Raw genomic sequence first — 19465 nt, forward strand, 5'->3', positions numbered from 1 at the left:
GACTCACCAGCACCTCGGCAGCCCCAGCAACCCCCACCCAGCAAAGCGCAACCCCGCACCTGCATATTTACGGTGTCGGCCGTAACGCCTATCTGGAAGCAGGGAGACTCGGAACCGGCGGAAGTTACAGGTGGGGAGAACACTGACCCAGGAGACCCACACAAAGCCCAGCAGAACCGGCGTCGGCTGATAGCAGAACAAGCTGCAGACAGAGACCCAGTCACCCCTACCAGACACTGAAAGGCTCTCACTCACAAATATGGATTGTCAGCACACCGCATATCCATACCTATCTGACCCTTCTCTTCCTGGACATTCATGGGTACTCTGGACTGGCTATAAGAAAGGGGTGAGGAATTAATCAGACTGTCTCTCGACAATGGCAAAGCATATGCCTCACTAAATGTACCATATTTTGCTGGGTTCTGTATACTCGTTACCTGATATATCTTACTACACTAGATTGAAATGCATCACACAAAGCTACACACACCAGATAATAATGGCATAGGTACCACAAAATGACCCTCTCCGAACCGCCATGCCATATAGTTAACTTAACTTTCCATGCAATTGATTTAAATGTAAGCCTGTTTCGCTTAAAGATAATCCACTGCACACACTCTCTGATAGAACTAAAGTTAAAGCTAATGATTAGGACATTGTTAATGTTTAAGCTAATGTTCAATGTGAATGCCACTTCTGTGCTGATTTCTTGCATTAAGATGCCGATGGCGCACCGTGCCTGGTTGACACTTACTCTAAAAAGCTTGTAACCCTCAACGATATGCCATAGTCGGTTAGAAAACCACGCTGTGTACCTAATGCATAGCCACTCATAACTGACAAGTTGATCTACACCTCGATGAAACTTCGTTATATAAAATTACAAAATGTGCTATGTTCTAACTTGCCACGCAATTGTTCCTATATGTTGACAGATAAGGCAGATACTGCTGTTGTGGCTTTACCTGCTCCATTGTATGTTTCTTGCTATGCACAATAAAATAAAGAATTTAAAAAAAATATATATATATATATACATTTGAAGGGTTATTCAGTGATTCCTGACCAATATCAGTGTTACAATGTAACTTGCGTTCATTTTGAAGAAAAATGGTTTGGAAATAGCAAAGTGCTACTTTTACTTATTGCCCTATAACTTTCCAAAAAAAGCTAAGAACATGTTAACATTGGGTATTTCTAAACTCCAGACAAAATTTAGAAACTATTTATCATGGGTGTTTATTGCGGTTGTAGATGCGCAACAGATTTTTGGGGTCAAAGTTAGAAAATGTGTGGGTTTTATTATTTTTTTCATCATATTTTATATATTTTTTTTATAGTAAATGATATGATGAAAATAATGGTATCTTTAGAAAGATCAATTAATGGTGAGAAAAATTGTATATAATATATGTGGGTACGTTAAAAGAGTAAGAGGAAAATTCCACCTAAACACAAACACCGCAGAAATGTAAAAACAGGCCTGGTCCTGTAAGAAAATTGAAAAGTTGTCTGATCACTAAGGGGTTAAATGAATCTGGAATCCGAATTCCAAATATGCATGGAAAAAAAGGGTAATTGGGGTCAACATGCGTTTATCAGTAGTGGTGCTAACTTAAAGACCAAAAATGATTCAGAATACAGATTAAGAAATATGTTGGGGTTGTATTAATGCTAAGAATAATAAAGTTAGAGACTGTAAAGATTTTCTCACTGAGATACCAGATTAGATTATAATTCTATTTTTTTTGTTGCATATGTACAAACCACAGACGTTCATTGTATTTTTCATTCTTCTGCCATAGCAGAAATCTCTTTAGAGCTTTGTCTTTCACATGCTAAGCCATACCATAATATATGAAAAACTGTTTTAAAATCGTATAGAGCCTCATCTCTTCCTCCTAGTAGTGTAGACTTCATTCTCCCCACAAACAAGCTCTTTTTTCTTAACCTTCCTAGTATAACCAGTTTGAACATTGGTGGATTATACATTGGTATTTGGTAGCTAGTTCCCAAGGAAACATGCCGACATTCTAATCTGTGTTTTGTTTCATTAACTAGGTAATGTCACAGAAGGAAGAGTTTTTTACTGCGTGGAATTCATGCCTCCACCATGTTGTTACTCTGGCATTGGCACATATACACAGAGGTCAGTAAATATCTCTCCTATTTATGTTAAGATTATGAGTTTGGCACCATCTAAAAATTTCCATTCTCCTAATGTGCAAAAAATCATTAAAAGTAATTATCGTGTCTTTACAGAAGCTAGTTTATATCTTGTATTTGCTATTGCCATGTACAGATTTTAGTTCTACCTATTTTTCTTTTTAACATAGAATGTGAAGGCAGATGAGAACCATTCGGCCTGTCTCTTCTGCTTATCTTATAGTTAGGATAGCCTTATGCCTATCCTTTACTGTGTTAACCTCTACCACTTCAGCTGGCAGGCTATTCCATGCATCCAAAACCTTCTCTGTAAAGTAATGCTTCCTGATATTATTTTTAAACCTTTGCCCCTCTAATGTAAGACTACATCCACTTGTTATGGAAGCTTTTCTTCTTTTAAATATACAAGATACAAAGGTGAAGAAATGCTTTCACTTTATCGTGTTACCACCCATGTTTGACCCTGCTCCAATCAAAGCTTACTGCATCAGAACCTGGTTTCAGCCAAAACAGTTACACACTCCCCAGATGCACCTTCTGCCATTTTGATTACACATTAACCTCTACATGACATGTCGCTAATTCTTAACCCCTTCACTGCACTAAAACTATCACTAAACATTAACTTGTACATTGCACTAACTATTAACCCAAACACTGCACGAACACTAAACATTAACCCATACACTACCTCAACGATTACATTAACACTAACCATAACCTAATAATATAATTTTATATAAAAGATACACAATGGCAAAGCATGCATTGTGGGGGAAATAAAGTAATCTCAAAGTTTTGGAGACAACTGTAAACCACTTGACTTGTATTGTGTTTGTATTGACTTGTTATTGTGTTTTTAGACTGTATGTACATTTACTTATGCACAACGTAACTAGAAGCAGGAGCAGCAAAATATAGAGACAGAACCAGGATACGCAAAGAAGAGTGTGTAAAGAGTGTGTCTTGAGTTTGTCTAGTGAGCCAGATATCCCAGTATCCCAGGACTGGCCCGGTCTGTAACTTCAGCATAAGTGTCATATATTATAGAAAATAGTTTCTTTTTTTTTTTTTTTTTTTTTTTAAAGGATCGCTCAATTTCTATGGCAATATATATTTATATTTAACCTCTCCTGTTCTTGTATTGAAGGGAAAAGTATAACTTTGAAAACCTCTACATTAGTGCAACTGTTAATTTTCTGTAGCCTTCCATTTTTAGAGATTGTACGCTGGACACTTAGAGATCAATTTGTTCTTTACCCACATTTCTGACTTCCTGTGGGTTCTTGTCTCTGCTACGGAAAATAGATGCAATCGCAATTTTTTAAGATATCTAAAAAAAAAAAAAAAAAAAGGTTACATGTAAAAATATTTTTTTTTCTAAATATCTGTTTTTAATGACATGGATTTTGTACTGAAACACCCATAATGTCCGGTGCAACTCTGAAACTTGATGCAAGATATTTAGACTTTATTTTGTGTGTTCTATGATGTAATCTTGAAATGCTATTAATCACTAGTTAATATAAATAGAGATTTCCCTGTATATAGACCAGAATGAAGCATGTCTACAGCACATTGGACGCAAGCCAAAATAACAAGGTGATTCATCACCAGGAACACCTCAAGCATAGATACAGATATTAGCGAAGCCTGATCAAACAGCACTCTGATTAGAAGCAGATGAGAGCAAAACAGAAGTTGAAAACAACATAATTTCAAGGTCATTTGAATGTCTTAAAAATAAATTAATTGAAATAATTGCAATATTCAGTACTATAAAATAAATGTTTTAATATGGTAATTCTGTTTACTTTAAAGAAATACAAATGTGCATTCCTAATGCTATAGTGCCATGTTGGCTATTTAGGTCCTGGCCTCAACCTACTGAGGGGTGCGGGGGGAGCATTTTTACTTACCATTTCTCTCATGCATCAGTCTCTGTGCTGCTGTCCAGCCCCGTAGCTGAGATCATCAAGATTGATGATCTTCGCCAATCCAATGTTTTCACACAGGAAAGCATTGGGAGGCTAGTGTGTTGCAAACACCATGTTTCACCAATCTAATATGAGACACTCTGATTGAAATAGCAGTGAACTACTATTTGCTGCTATTTTGGCAGAAGCATCTCTAGTGGCTGACTGAGTGTCAGTCACTAGCTAGAGGAATATAAACCCTGCAATGTAAAGATTGGCGTTCTGCAGTTTGGAGATGTTTTACTCTGTAGGGACAAAACTACAGGGACAGGGACAGGGTGCACACTGACCATTTCATTGAGATGAAGTGATCGGAGTGCCTACAGTCTCCCTTTAAGATACTTGCCTATCTATTTACTTAACATTCATAAAGGCCCTGTCATCTTAAAGCAGACCAGCTCACATGGAAGATTTTAATAAAGATAAATCCCTATATTAAGGCTTAGCAAAATGGTTTCAGTTTTTTTGACTTATTAAATGGATAGAAATGTCACCCAGACTGATTGAAATGGTCTGTGTGCAGTGTCCCTGCCCCCTTAGCCCTGCAATGTAAAAACATTGACTTTTGTTAGAAACTGCATTGTTTACATTGCAGGGTTAAGACTGCCTCTGGTGGCTGATGTTGGCAGAGGAGGACCGTGACCCTGTGCCGATGTAGAGTAAGTTTTGTATTCCTAACACTATAGTTTTTCCTTAATCTTGGTACTCAAAGAAACACAGGGACTTGTTTTGCTTTTTAAAAAGATGCAACCAGCCTATACAAAGGTAAGCCTGCCCACCAAAATCAGTGGCATAGATTTTGACTTCACAGATGTCATCTTCCACAATGAAGAGTAGATAGTCATGTCTGAGAAGATATAGATGGATCCCACTGACACCAGCCATCATGCATGATATTCCATTTTATTCCATAGTCATACTTATGGTGACTTAAATTAACTCTCCAAATACCGAACACCCTTTAGTTTCAAGTTCTGTATGTGTGAAGAATGTGTCCTATTTTAAAATTTTACAAAAAGTACTGATTTCAATAGAAATTGCCACTTTTATAAATTTACATTGTTCTACTCCCTGACTGTCACTCAGATAGCTGGTCCTGTTAGTTCCTGGTTTGGTTGGCTCAGTGGAACAAAACTCAAGAGGCAGCAACTGCCTAGAGGACCTGCCTTGCAAAGACTTCTTATTGAGCTGCATTGGGAAGTCTGTGATTGGACAGACACAGAAAGTCTGGGTTGGGGTAGAAGTAAGCAAAGGCTTTTGATAAGAGATCTGCAACTTTTGCAAGCTGTTTTCCGATATACCCCAATGAAAAATGCATAATTAAATGCATACATGCTTTTATTGGCGGCCTATTTACTGACCAATGTTTTATGTATTCATTTTTGTTTTAAATATGTTTATTGATGTCGCAAACATAAGAGCGTGTGCAGACATTTTACGAATCTGAGAATAACATATGGTTGCCTGCGCAGAGGCTGATAAATCAGAATAAACAAGCAATAGAGTAATTAAGATGTACATCGACTTCGCAACATTTGGTTTATCTAAGGCATTTGACAGATATAGTAACGCATTTTACAGGCTTATTAGTCTTCTTAGCAATACCCATGTCTAACTGTGCGTGATATGGCGCTTTCAGCGTGGGTAGCCATGTATGTAATCTATTAAACATGCAATTAATTGAATTAAGTGTATATAATCTTCATAACAGTTATTTTTACAGATAAAGCCCAAATCGTGTCTGTATTGCGCCTGATAGCATTGCGCCTGACTTAAAGGCTCTTTTTATGTCTAGTAGCATGTCAACATGGGCGCGGCGTAGACACTCGGCCTAGGCCAGTTGTTACCTGTGCATAGGCACGTCTATCATGTCAATTAATGTACTGCGACCTGACTTAATATATCTAAGTATGTGTTTCGTATACTTCCCTTCTAGGGCATAGTGTATGCTTTATATTTCTCTAGTACTATACAACAGAGTATGCTGAACCATCATTTAAACATGTAATTGATCACTTTCTTTGGCCTCTAAGGGCAATGCTGCTTGTCAGGCTTAATATGCTGTAAATGAAACTGCTGTGCAGAAATACATTATGCAGCTATCTGGTGAACTAGTATGCAAAAGTAGGCTTCCTGGTTATGTAGCTTGTAGCCACGCTTTGTGGGCTTAAACATATATATGCCTTAATAATTATTTAAAGAAATCTAATAGCGTAGAGAAACTGTAAGTAATCTCTAGTCTTATACATAGTTAACATGTAGCATAGAAATTAAACCAACACTTATGCAGCCTGTGTATAAAAAGTATTTGTAGTTGGCCTGCGAGATAGGTGGCAGCCATCTAGCGGAGCTTATGCAATACTGTGTACTTTGATGCAGATAACGCTCCCATACCATCCTTGCGTATTTATAGCTAAAACATATAGAGCAATCAAAATAAGTGGCAAGAAAGAGAAGAGAAAATAAATAAAAACTAAACAACCAAGATGGCAATAGCCTAGGACTCTGTGGTGATCAGATTAGGGCCGCCATGACACAGCTACCGTGTGACCCCAGTGTGCCGGGTCTCCTTCCGTCCTTCCCGTACCGGACTCAGCCCACCGGCAAGGCTTTCCGTGGCCCTGTGGGCACTCAGAGGCAGAGTCTGTTTGCAGGACCCCCACACCTAGAGTCCGGGAAACATCCGCCTCCTGCACCTCCCCAGCACCTCTCAAGCCTCAGCGGAGTGTGTGCCCCCCCATCCCTTCTGGCGCCGGCCACATACTTGGGGGGGGGGGTGCGCGCCTCCCCAGGCCACCGGTCTGCCGGAAAGGCCCACACGCCCCCGGTCCACCGGGCTCGCAGCACCCGGGGCAGGTCCAGCCAAGGACCACCACAGACTCGGCCGGTCAGGGCTCCCACTCCTCCAGTGGGCCGTCAGTCGGGGGAGTCCATCTTTGTGCCAGCAGCATCTTTGGCCACCCGCGCTGGCCAGGTTAGCACCCCATCTTTACCCGGGAGTAACTGTGCGGTTGTGGTGAGGTCGATGTCGGTAGAGTGCAGCTGCACCTAAGTTCTTATCTCCTGTCACCATAGTCTCTGTCCAGGGGCTTCCTCATACCTCTTCCGCCCCGTTTGCTGGCGGGCTCCTTGTCGGCAGCCTTTGCCAGTCCAGGAGGTTGATCTGGGCCCAGCACGGAACTTCCGTCTCGGCCCGTGTCCCCTCCATGAGGCCGGGATGACCCCCACCGGCCGGTGGGGGGGAGCGGGGCCGTGCCCCGAGCCAGCAGCATCTGCCACCAGGGTAGGGTTCAGCTTTGTGTCTATCTCTTGACGCGGGGGATCGGCATGCGTACTGACCGACTCGTGGTCGTCCGAGTCTGGGCTTGCGGCCGTGGGTAGGCCTTGAAGATCGTTTGCGGTGCTTCCAGCCTGCTTTTGGGTTCCGTTTGGTAGCATCTTAAAGCTGGTGGTTTCCTCCACCCTGTTTCAGCGGGTAATCAGATCTTTGTGCCTTCTGTGGGCATTATAAAGCCTTTTTTTGTTTGTTGAGGCCTGGAGCTCCTGTAGTTTGCTTCCAGGCAGCTCGGCGGCCGGCCCCGCCCCCCCCTTATGTATTAATTTTGTATTTGGACAGTGGAGAGTCTCTTTATCTCTTAGAATGTAGAATGTATTTATATAGGATATGTAATTCCAAGGCTGCGAGTCAAGTGCTTAATGAATGGCTCCAGAACCCCAATATGGTATTATTTCCTTCAATAGACATTTCAGTATTAATTATGTTTTGTATTGCATGATTTTTAAAATTATGGCTGTGACTCACTTGTATTCATTTAAAGCTATTCAGCTGCCAGACAGAAGCCATTGGGCAGCTGCTGGGGACTTATTTTTTATGGTATGATTGTGGCTCAAGCAGTTACATTTCTGGCTCAGAGAACCATTACTTTCTGGGCATTAGCCGTAATGGCTGAATCACTCAGAATGTGAGCTGTAACTTGTGGGCTTAGTAATATCTAACACAACACACCAAAACTAAAAAAAATAGAGAGCACAAGAAAGTCTACATGAGCCCAAAGTACAGATGAGATATATTTGCACTTAATTTATATGTAGCATATGCCTTTTAAATTATGTCGCAATATCCACTAGATGTTTCCTGCTTTTTCTGTTAGTAGATTTATAATTTCATAGTCTGATGGCAACTTGGCATTTCCAAAATAATGAAGATTGCATATATTGATGTGGATATACTATTGATGTGGATATGCACTTTCTGTGCAGGGAGTGAAGAAGGGAAAACCACAGAGGCTGTAGAGACAGTCAAATTCAAACACTATCTGACTCAAGATGCATGCATATGGCTGGAGGGTCTTGTTATATCGTAAAAGTAGGATTGAGTTTATATCATGTTTTTGTTTTTTTAATATACTAAATTTAAAAAAATCTATTTCCCTTCAAAACTTGATGAAAGAATTAGTACTTAAAAATCTTTTTTGAGACAGTTGTCTTTTAAATTTTGTAAATATATTACCTCTGGTCAAAAAGGGGATTTTTACTCACCCCGCCATGCTCTGCTCCCTTGGCGGAGATCATCCAATCCAATGCTTTCCTATCGGCTATTGCACATGTGCAGCAAAACGCCGTTCTGCACCAATCAGCATCTCCTCTCAAAATGTATTGACTCAATGCTTCTCTATGAGGAAAGTTCAGCACCTCCATACAGAGTGTGTAGACACTGAACTTCAATGCTGCACATTGTGCAGCACTGATCCAGGAAGCACTTCAAGTGGCACTAGAGGTGATATTAGACAGTAATGTAAACATTGCCTTTTCTCTGAAAAGGCAGTGTTTACATTAAAAAGCCTGCAGGGACAGGCTGTAGACACCAGGACCACTACATTAAGCTGTAGTTGTTCTGGTGACTATAGTGTCCCTTTAAGTAATATGCCTGTATAGGCTGTCACAGAACAGAAATAAAGAGACATTAGAAGACAAACTGATTAAGTATCATATGGACTTGTGGAATCCAGTTTGCCAGCATTGTAAAATAGCCTTCATGTCAGTGGAGCTGGCCAGATGCTGAAACATCGAGTTCTAAACTCCACTTTCTTTCATTATGTATTTAACTGTTTTAATCCCGCCACCAAGGTGAATGTCAAATTAATTGTCACAATATAAAAAAAAATCTCTAACAATTTTGCACAATTTATAGCAAAGCATTTGTGTATTAAGCTTATTAAAACAAATACAATTTTCATGTGTAGATACTCGATGGAAAAACATTAAAGTTGTACTTTAGATTTTGTTTTCCAGTGTGTGGTGTACAGATTTTTTAATTTGCGTTTTATATTCATTGTAGCATATTGTGAAAACCAGATCTTAGTCTTACCCACACAATGTTGTAAATGAGGAATATGTGTAGGAGGAAGAGCACCAGAAATATGAATTGCCGTTTTGCAATAATAAGATATATATATATATGTATAAAATAAGTTAATGAATCCATTCATTATCCATATTTTGTAAATACTTTTTTATTCAGTTTAAATCAGAACAAAGTACATTAGCACAAGTCAATAATGTACATTAGTACAAGTCAATAATGAGAGAGAGACTACAGGCGAGAAAGACACAAGAACTTTTCATCATATTAAAAACCAGATGCTAATTTTTCACAGCAAGCTGGTGATAATATCAGAAAAGGCAGCCCGAAATACCATGTGGCATGTTAAGCAAGTCAGGGATTTCAGCCTTATTCACACAGCCCAGGGAAAGGCATAACTCACACTGTAAATGCTCCATAGGTAAATTGAGTAAAATGGGTAAGGTTCCAGGTACTTAGTGTTAATCCCCTCAGTGAGCTTCTAAAGGGGGCTAGGACACCAAGAAATGAACTTGGCAAGAATTAGAGGGAAAGAGCCTGGGTGACCCCGCATGAAACCGTGTACACCTGAGGGACTCTATGCAGGCGATGTTTCACCTAGACAGCCAGGTATAGGTCAAGAATTGTTAAAAATACGCTGTGAAAGTGGTAGTCAACCATTGGGCCCAAATCCCTGTGTACACCTGGACCCTGCCTTGTGCTGGGATTATTAGCTCCAAACACTCATAACACCTCCATCTTAGTTTAACAGAGGTGAGGGAGGAGCAACATCCGGAATCCAATATTGAGGATCAGCAGTTTAGCAAAATTAAGGATTTGGATGGCCATGGACCTGGAAGCAGTGGTTGTGGTGTGGTGAAGTTGGAAGGTAATAATGTACCTAAACAGCAATATATCTACATATCTGGCTCTCGATTAAATTAAAAGCAAACAAAATAAATATATATATATATATATATATAAATAATATATATATTTGTGGTCAGGATATACCAGCCGATAGAGTATAAATATGCATTCTTACTATAAATTTAATATGAAATAAGTCAGTTGAAGTGTGCTGGAGGTTAGGCCTGAAATAAGAGGGCCCACCTAGATTGTAGTGATTGTTATAAAGGGAACCTATTGTCCTCCCCCCCGGCCCTCACCCATGAGAGGCGGGTGGGGGCCCTGAATGACAATGGGGGGACCTATTGTCCTCTCCCGCCCCCCAGCCCGTACCCATTAGCGGCGGGTGGGGGCTTTAAATTACAATGGGGGAGGGACCTATTGTCCTCCTCCCCCGGCTAAATGTAACCACCCCGCCCAGGTGACTAAAGGACCCCAGACCCCTAGTCACCCCACCACCCCAAAAAAATGACATAAAGCCCTACCTTCCCCCCTCATTCTGAAAATAGTGAGGGGGAACTCTAAAATTAAACACCTGTAAATAAAAAATAAAAAAAACTTACCATTAGATGTCGTCTTTTTTCTAAAACCTTATTTTTTTAGCCCCAAAAAAGGGCAAATAAAAATCTATAATACCCGTAGAACTTTGAAAATGAAATAGAAAACCTGAGGGGAAAAAATTCCTGACGCTAAAAAAAATTTGTTGGATGCCCTCGCTGGGTGAAGATGGATTAATTTTTTTTTTTTGTCACATTTTTTTTTTTTGCGCTCAGGTTTTTTATTTTATTTTCAAAGTTCGACGGGTATTATGGATTTTTATCTGGCCTTTTTTGGTTGGGGCTGAAAAAAGGTTTTAGAAAAAATACGTTTTTTTTTTTACAGGTATTTAGATTCATTATTCCTCCCCTCAATATTTTTAGGGTGAGGGGGTAGGTAGGGCTTTATTAAAAAAAATTTGGGTAGCGGGGTTACTAGGTGCTTGGGGACCCCTAGTCACCTGAGGGGGTAGTCCCCACCCGCTGCCCATGGGTGGGGGCTGAGAGGGGGTAGAACAATAGATCCCCCCACTGTTATTCAGGGCCCCCACCCGCCGCTCCTGGGTGGGAGCCGGGGGGGGGTGCAGGACAATAGGTCCCCACCCACTGCTCATGGGTGGGGGCCAGGCTGGAGGACAATAATTCCCCCCCCTTCCCATTTTCATTTAGGGCCACCACCCGCCGCTCATTGGTGGGGGCCGGGGTTGAGGACAATAGGTCCCCACCCATTTTCATTTGGGGCCCCTACCTGCCGCTCATGGGTGGGGGCCAAGGGGGACCCTATGTCCCCCGTTTAGTTACATTGCTCCCACCATGGGGCCATTTGTTAGAAGGGGGGGGGGGCTTTTTTTTTTTCAACAGTGAGCAGTTTAGTATGGGCATTCGGGAGATTTTAATTGACCCCATAGAGTGAGGGGGACATGGAGTGCTTTGGAAGTGGCACTGCTCCCTGCCGCTTCTATTTTGACATATAACAAGGAGGAAGCTGCGCGCCAGTAGCTCCCTCTTTATAATAAACCAAACAAATGAACGAAGAGGTCTTCGTTCATTCATTTAAAATTTCTGACGAATAGATGAAATTCCCGTTAGAATGCACAAGTGTTTAACTGGGCATGCTCGGGGATTTTACAGCGCTATCTAGTGTGGGCAGATGACGTGTCCCACAGGGACTTCATCTACCCACACAAAGATGGCCGGACTCAGGACCTAGGTCCAGGCACAAAATAAAGATAAAAAAATAGGCTTAAGGGCATTTGGGGGTAACTAGGAGGACAATTATATGTAGTGGAGTCGGAAGGGGGGGTTACAAAAATCAAACTTGATTCGGCCATGACAGTGTCTCTTTAAAGTGTGTGCCACAACATTAGTTACCCCAGGTGCTAAAGGGAGGTAAACTTCAAAGGTAGTGCAACCGCGCTGAGCGGAACTGCGACCCGGGCACCCACGTGTTCCGGTGCTCGCTGCTGCATTCCGGGTGGTCTTTCAGCCGTGAAGTAGCATGTCAGGTTAGTATACTGGCCGCAGCAGCGAGGGAATCCGATTTCAAAGCTCTGTACAAAAGCAGGCTATCTGATCACTGCAGAGCTGAGCTAAACAATCTCAAGCACGAGCTGACCCAGTTGATTGCACAGCAGGTAGCAACAGATTGACACACCTCCCACTTCACACTGATGTTACAGGTAAGGGGAGGTATTGGTAGGTGTTTTTATAGGGACTAAATCCCTCCCACAATTCCAGTTTTCTCACTATATATATATATATATATATATATATATATATATATATATATATATATATATATATACACACTTTGTCATGCTGGATTAGAAGTCTTCAAGTTGTTTTGTGTCAGTGGGTATGTGTTTTTGTGTGGCATTGTAAATGGAAAGGAAGGCACATACTTTGCAGGGTTTCCCAAGTGCCCCAGATCTACTCCGGGTATCTTTTCATCCACCTAAGCTGACCAGTTGCATGTTCTTCTCTTGTGGATTTTTCTGCTCGGGCGACAGAATCTCTCTGAAGCATACCATATGGTCAAAGGTTCTAGTGTATAATAAATTTAAGACACAGGAACTTAAAGTTAGTAATAATGCAGGAAATACAGAGTCAAAAATGGGTGTAGCTATGGAGAAATGACTTATAACTGTAAATAAACTATGTAATCTTCCATGCAGAGAATGCTTGTGACAGTGTAGACCTTATGGTTTTATTGCTTGGAAATTATGTTGATGTCTAATTATAAACATTCAGATGTCATCGTTATTTATAGCTTCACCAATATACACTGCACAGACGGCTTTTATAAAATCGTTTTGTTTTTTCTAACCAACCACAGCAGAGTTCCCAAACCACCTAGCTGTGCAGATCTCAGGATCTATGTGTAACAGGCACAAAATAAGTGGTCCTGCACAAATGGATTTCAGGTTGGGATTGGTAATGCCACCTGAGTGTAAGTGATTTCACATAACTGTATTGGTGTTTTATCCTACATTTACTGCCGAGTTTGATGTCACTGCTCATCACTAGCTAATTAAGTCCTGTACACACATCCTGCATCACTCCAGTGGAATGTAGCGAAGTGGTGCATGTTTGACTTATGCGTTTCTTTGCCTGTTTTGGAACTTCAGTGCCCTGTTTCTGTGTGTTATTCTTCAGTCCTGCACTTGGTGTTTTCTCACACACTGGGACTGTATGTGGTCTGTGAGTCTGCTTTGTCACTTTCTGATGGGACAGTGAATCATCCACTATTTCCATGAAAACGATTCAAGCTAGTCTGTCTGACATAGTAAACCTGTTAACACCTTACTTACAAAGGCCATTGAAGATTTAATATTCGATAATTAGGTAATGTTGTGGTCAAAGTCTGCTCAAACGTAAACCATTTCATTACTTTTCACTATACCTCATTTTGTAAAGCAAATAACTATTTTTATATTGATTTTATGGAGATAGAACGTATCACACATACCATACCAGTGTTTTTCCCTTGATATTGCAGTATTATTCTCTGTTATGCAATGCTGTTACAGAAAACGTTATTAAAACAAGATCAGATTGTTGTGTTGCTTATGAGACTTTATGATCTGGGAGAGAACATGAAGGCCATTGGCCTTTTCTTTATATTTTAATCTTGTTCTTTAACAGTATATTAAAAATAAAGGTATCCAATATTTTGTTCTCCAGCTGTTGTGAAACAACATGGTTCTTCATGCATTTTCAGCAATGTGGGTGCTACCCGAGAATTGCTAGATCGCTCTGTTTGCAATCGTTGGTTTAAGGTGTCGGTGCATGTGGAATTTTTGTTTTTTCTTAAACTGAATAAACGTACTGAAGATTTTCTATAACAGTCAGTTTTAAAAGAAGTTGTTTTGCCTTTATGGCATATTTCATGATTGTATGGCCTATTTAATTGTAGAATCATGCAGTGAATTCTCTGGGAAATCTAACAGCATTCCTTTCTTGCTAGACAGTTGGAGAAAATTGGTCCTAATATTAAGTTCTATCTTTAGTTTGATCGCAGATTTGGAAATGTCATCCTTTGCTTGATAATTCATGATGATATCCCATTCGTGATATTTCATCTTTAATTATCTTAAGCAAGTTTGTTCCCTTTTATCTGAGCTTGTTTTTTTTGGGTCATTCTTGATTACTACATACTTTAAGGCAGCAAAAAAGATTTCCAGGCACTCAAAGTGTGAAAGCCGCAGGCAGATTTATTGTAACAAAACAGACAGCAACGTATCGACCTACCAAGAGGTCTTTGTCAAGAGACAAAGACCTCTTGGTAGGTCGAAACGTTGCTGTCTGTTTTCTGGGACTACTTTGTCTTATGGAGGTTTCCTACGTCTGACCAGCTATGACCAGCGGAGGAGAAAAGTGTGCTTCATTTCTTGTGGTCAGAGCAATTTTCCAACAATTCTCACCTTTGATCCGTGATCGCGTGATGCTTCCTGTCAGTATTCCCGAACGTCCTGTCACTTAGACAGAACGCCAGCGAAACTACCGAATTTCGTCCTAACAGAATGAGAGCAGTTTCTCCATTCGTGTTAGGACGCAATTCTGGACTTTGTATAGATCGGAATTTCATTCAAATGAATAAAACTCCGATACTATTCTTGCCGTGGATGCATCTTGCAGCCACTTAGTAGGTAACTCCCTAATTCCCACAGTATCAGGGAGCTATTTAACAAAAGGCTGAAAGACCTAAATTGGTCTTTCAGCCAAATTCTCTAATACTAAGTAAAGATTAGTGGCTGCTCACTGTAAAAAACACACACAACAAACCCCTAGTGTCCCCCCTCCTGAGTGCGGGGGCTATTAAACTGAACGGGGGACCTACTGGCTCCCCTGAGTGGCGGGTGGGGGTCCTAAATAACAATAAGGGGGGTGGGACCTCTCTTCCCTCGCCCCCACCCATGAGCAGCAGGTGTGGGCCCTAAATGAAAATGTGGGGCCTTTTGTCCCCCCCCCCCCTGGCCCCCACCCATGAGTGGCGGGTGGGGGCCCTAAATAAAAATGGGGGGACCTATTGTCATCCCCCCGACCCCATCCCTAAGTGGCGGGTAGGGGCCCTAAATAACAATAAGGGGGGACCGAATATTTTCCCAAGCACATACCTACTAGACATGCCCTTAGTCGCGGCATAGCGAGTTTTGGCAGAAATTACAAATACCAAGTAATCTTTACTTATTATTAGTAGATTTGTCTGAAAGACCAATTTAGGTCTTTTAACCTTTTGGTAGATAACTCCCTAATACCGTGGGAATTCTACTAGCAGCTGCAAGATGCAGCCGCGGCACGAATAGGATCGGAGTTTCATTCATTTATTCAAAGGAAATTCCGATACGAACCGAATTGCATCCTAACACGAATAGAGAAACTGTTCTCATTCTGTTAAGATGAAATTCGGTAGTTTCGCCGGCGTCCTGTCTAAATGACAGGATGTTTGGGAATACTGACAGGTAGCATCGCGAGATCACAAAGGAAAGGTAAGAATTGTGGAAAAATGTCTCTGACCAAAGGAAACGGAGCACACTTTGCTCCTCCGCTGGTCATAGCTGGTCAGGCGTAGGAAACCTCCATAAGATAAAGTAGCCCCTACTTTCTTATGTTTTATAGAAAACTAGACCAGACAAGAAGAAATGAAGAACAGATCCTGACAGAGGAAGAGAAGAGGAATTGATTAAAGAAAGGGAAGTTTGTCAAGACAGTCTATTTAATGATACATATTAACACAGTTGTGACAGTTACTTGTAACATTCTATCCAAACTGAGGTTACAAGTGTAATGACAAATCTGTAGGTGCTAATCGGTAAATACCATTAGCCTCCTTATTTATTACCGTTGGTTCACACATTAGCACTTAACCCACTTACCCAATTGGGTGGGTTGGTGTATTTCTTTTTTCTTTTGGTTTCCATGTTAACATGCACAAGAGATTTTAATGTATGCAATAAATGTCATGTTTTACTGCTGTATTGAGACACCATGGCCTCAAACTGCAGCAGCAGCGCCGTGACCGGGAGCGCCAGCAAGACCAAGAAAAAACACTTTGTGTGTCAGAAAGTGAAGCCAGGCTCCTTAGTGGAGTTTGTCTTTATTAGTTATTCATTTTAATTAGGGTTATGTCTTTGAGATTACCCAGTCGACCTATTTCAAAGCTTTAGTTCATTTTGAATCTGAAGCTTTCTTTTTAATTGACTGTACTGTCTGCCCTATTTATCTCCACTGGGAGGAAATTATATACTTCCGAGGCATGAAGGAGGCCGCATGGGAGTGAAGAGAATCTACCCCCCTGATTCAGCCTACTACCCACTGAAAAAAAAAAAAGGCAGGAAGGTGGTAAAAAAATAAAATGTACTTGTATTCCAACATTTGTGGATGTGCTGGTATGTATCGTGCTTGTGTGCACGTCTTGCAGTGTGTACCTGTGTATGTATGTTTGTCTCGTTTACCTGTCATTGCAATCGTGTCTTTAGTGCAGGGCCGGTGCAAGGATTTCTGCCGCCATAGGCAAAGATCCATTTTGCCGTCCCTTCGCAGCTTCTCACTCCTCCCGCCCGCCATTTAGTATGCCAAGGCTGGAATTACGTCCTATTCCGGCTCCTGGCATCACAGAGGGTGCGCGAGGGAGGAGTGAGAAGCTGCTATAAGAGCCTCCCTCGCCGCCTGCCTTCCTCTTCGTCACCAGCATTTGATGGCAGAGCAGGCACCTGTCATCAAGGTAAGAAGGTGCCTGCCCTGCCATACTGTGACAGGGCTCATCTGGGCGCCCCCACCTGCGGGGCACCTATAACAATTCCAAAGAATTTACCCACACTGTGTAAAATTACTCAGAGCACTCTGATTAGTTGGATTCCTCACCAACCAATAAGAGCCCTCTAAGTCAAATTGCAGGGTGGGGAAAGGAAGCCTTTCCCCGTCCTGCAGAGCTCAGTTTGCACGGTGCCCTCGCTGGGTGAACATGGATTTTTATTAATTTTTTTGTGCATCAAGTTGTTTTTGGGGGTGTTTTTTTATTTATTTTTTGCGCTCGGGCCTTTTTTTATTTTATAAATTCGACAGGCTTTATGGTTTTTTTTTTTTTTAAATTCTTTATTTATAAACAAGGTGAGGTAACCACAGGCACGTGGAAGCAGTATAAAGAGATACATAGTGCAGTAACATTGTCCCACATATATAAAACCATTAGTCCATGAACATGCAGTTGGATTGAAAACATTACGTTAAGGAAAGCAAAAATAATAATCAGTCCACAGTTTTCATAGCTCGTGAGAGTTCCGTTGTTATAGATGCAAGAACATGTGTGGAGTTACACCTTGTTGTTTTTTATTTTAGTAATATAAGAAAATAACAGTCCTCCTCTGTACACCGCTCAGGTCTACATACATCCTTAGCGTGTTAGAGCAATAGGCCTCGGTTTTCCGTCTAAAAAGCCACAGAATCCCAGTTTTATATACAAGGCTAGTTGGGTTACGTGGGATCTTTGACCTCGTATCATTTATGGGTGTCGCCTTAGGCATTGGATCGGCACGTATGCGATACAGTGTCTTAAGCCTTCAGTGGGCGGTGTCGCTTTAATAGAGGACCGAGCGATGATAAGGCCTGGTGTACATAGAGTCGGACGAAGAAAGGATAAGGAAGATGGGGTGAAGGGACTTAGTGAGAAGAGGGGGATGGTGTGGGGAAGGAAAGGAGGGAAGGAGTAGGTTCAATCTGTATTAGCGTGTTACAATTATAGGAAAGTTTCATAGATTAAATTTAAACTGTAAGGTGTTGGGCCCTGGTGGAAATCAAGGTGCTGCAAGCATCCTCTCTAAGCCATAACCGGTCCCGACCAGGACGAAGTCTCGGGCGGGGTTCCGGGGTAAATCCCCTTTCCTCTCCTCTAGTCTCCGATTCCGCTGTTCATCCACGGGGCCCAGACCCTATCAAACTTTTTAGTAGTGCCTCTAACTAGCGCCGTCAGCTTATCCATAAGGAAAGCGTCCTTGATCTTTCGCACGACTACGTCGACAGGGGGGGTGTCGGGTTGGAGCCACACTTGGGCCAGGGCTCTTCTGGCAGCTAAGTTCACTTTGTGCAACAGGTTTTGTTCCGCTCTGGGCCAGTCATCAAGTGGTCTGGCCAGGAGGAATACCCATGGGTCCAACTTAAGCTCTCTATCGAAAATATCTTTCAAAAGTCCTACCACCCGTTTCCAGAAGTTCTGTGCTGCAGGGCATTCCCACCACATATGTATGTAGGATCCCTTCTGGCCACAGCCTCTCCAGCACAGATCCGTGGGTGTTTTGCGCATTTTATATAACTTCACCGGGGTGGTATACCACCGAAAGAGGGTCTTATATGCCTGTTCCTGCATGGAGACACATACCGACGAAGAGGCTGCTGCCTCCCAGATCTCCTGCCAGTCGACGCCTTCCAATTCCTCCCCCAAGTCCGCTTCCCACTGAGAGATATATGTAAGGTCGCCCCATTCCGTCGTGTGTGTACTCAGGTGTGTGTACAGAATGGAGATGAGGCTCCTGGGAAACCGTTCTTTGAGGCACATGGACTCGAAGAAGGTTGGCCGGCTCAGTGCACTAGCTTTAATCGTAGGGGCCTGGGCGAAGTCTCTCACCTGGATGTAGCGAAAGAAGTCGGCGGGGCGTAGGGTAGCCCTAGTCTTAAGTTCGTCGAATGTAACAACAGAGCCGCCTTCATAGAGGTGGCAGAGGCGCTGTACCCCTGTGCCTTCAATACCTCTAAAATCTCTAGCGTTTAGTCCCGGCGGAAATGCTGTATTTCTCAGAAAGGGAGTTAGGGGGGAAAGTCGGGGTGACAAACCATATTTGGTTGATGAGGCATCCCAAAGTCTCAAAGAGTTCGCAATAGCTGGGCATGCGATGTGTGTCGATGGTCTATGGTCCCTTGGGACCCACATCAGAAATTGAGGCAAGTCTGGTCCCGTGAGGGACGATTCTAAGTCCACCCACCGCCGTTCCCCAGGAGGGGAATGCCATAAGGCTAGTTGTGTAAGTTGCGCTGCCTGG

At 42.0% G+C, this 19465-nt stretch overlaps 1 protein-coding gene across 1 annotated transcript in view; it reads left to right on the top strand.

The window, feature by feature from the left end:
* Positions 1-19465, top strand: part of ACOXL (acyl-CoA oxidase like) — a 447901-nt gene that overhangs the window by 330919 nt on the left and 97517 nt on the right. Inside the window, exon 16 of the mRNA XM_063443672.1 lies at positions 2068-2155. Coding sequence (XP_063299742.1) covers positions 2068-2155 — 88 coding nt within the window. The remainder of the gene's footprint in view (positions 1-2067; positions 2156-19465) is intronic.

This window comes from Pelobates fuscus, chromosome 2, assembly GCF_036172605.1.
Source record: "Pelobates fuscus isolate aPelFus1 chromosome 2, aPelFus1.pri, whole genome shotgun sequence".
NCBI classification, from domain to species: domain Eukaryota; kingdom Metazoa; phylum Chordata; class Amphibia; order Anura; family Pelobatidae; genus Pelobates; species Pelobates fuscus.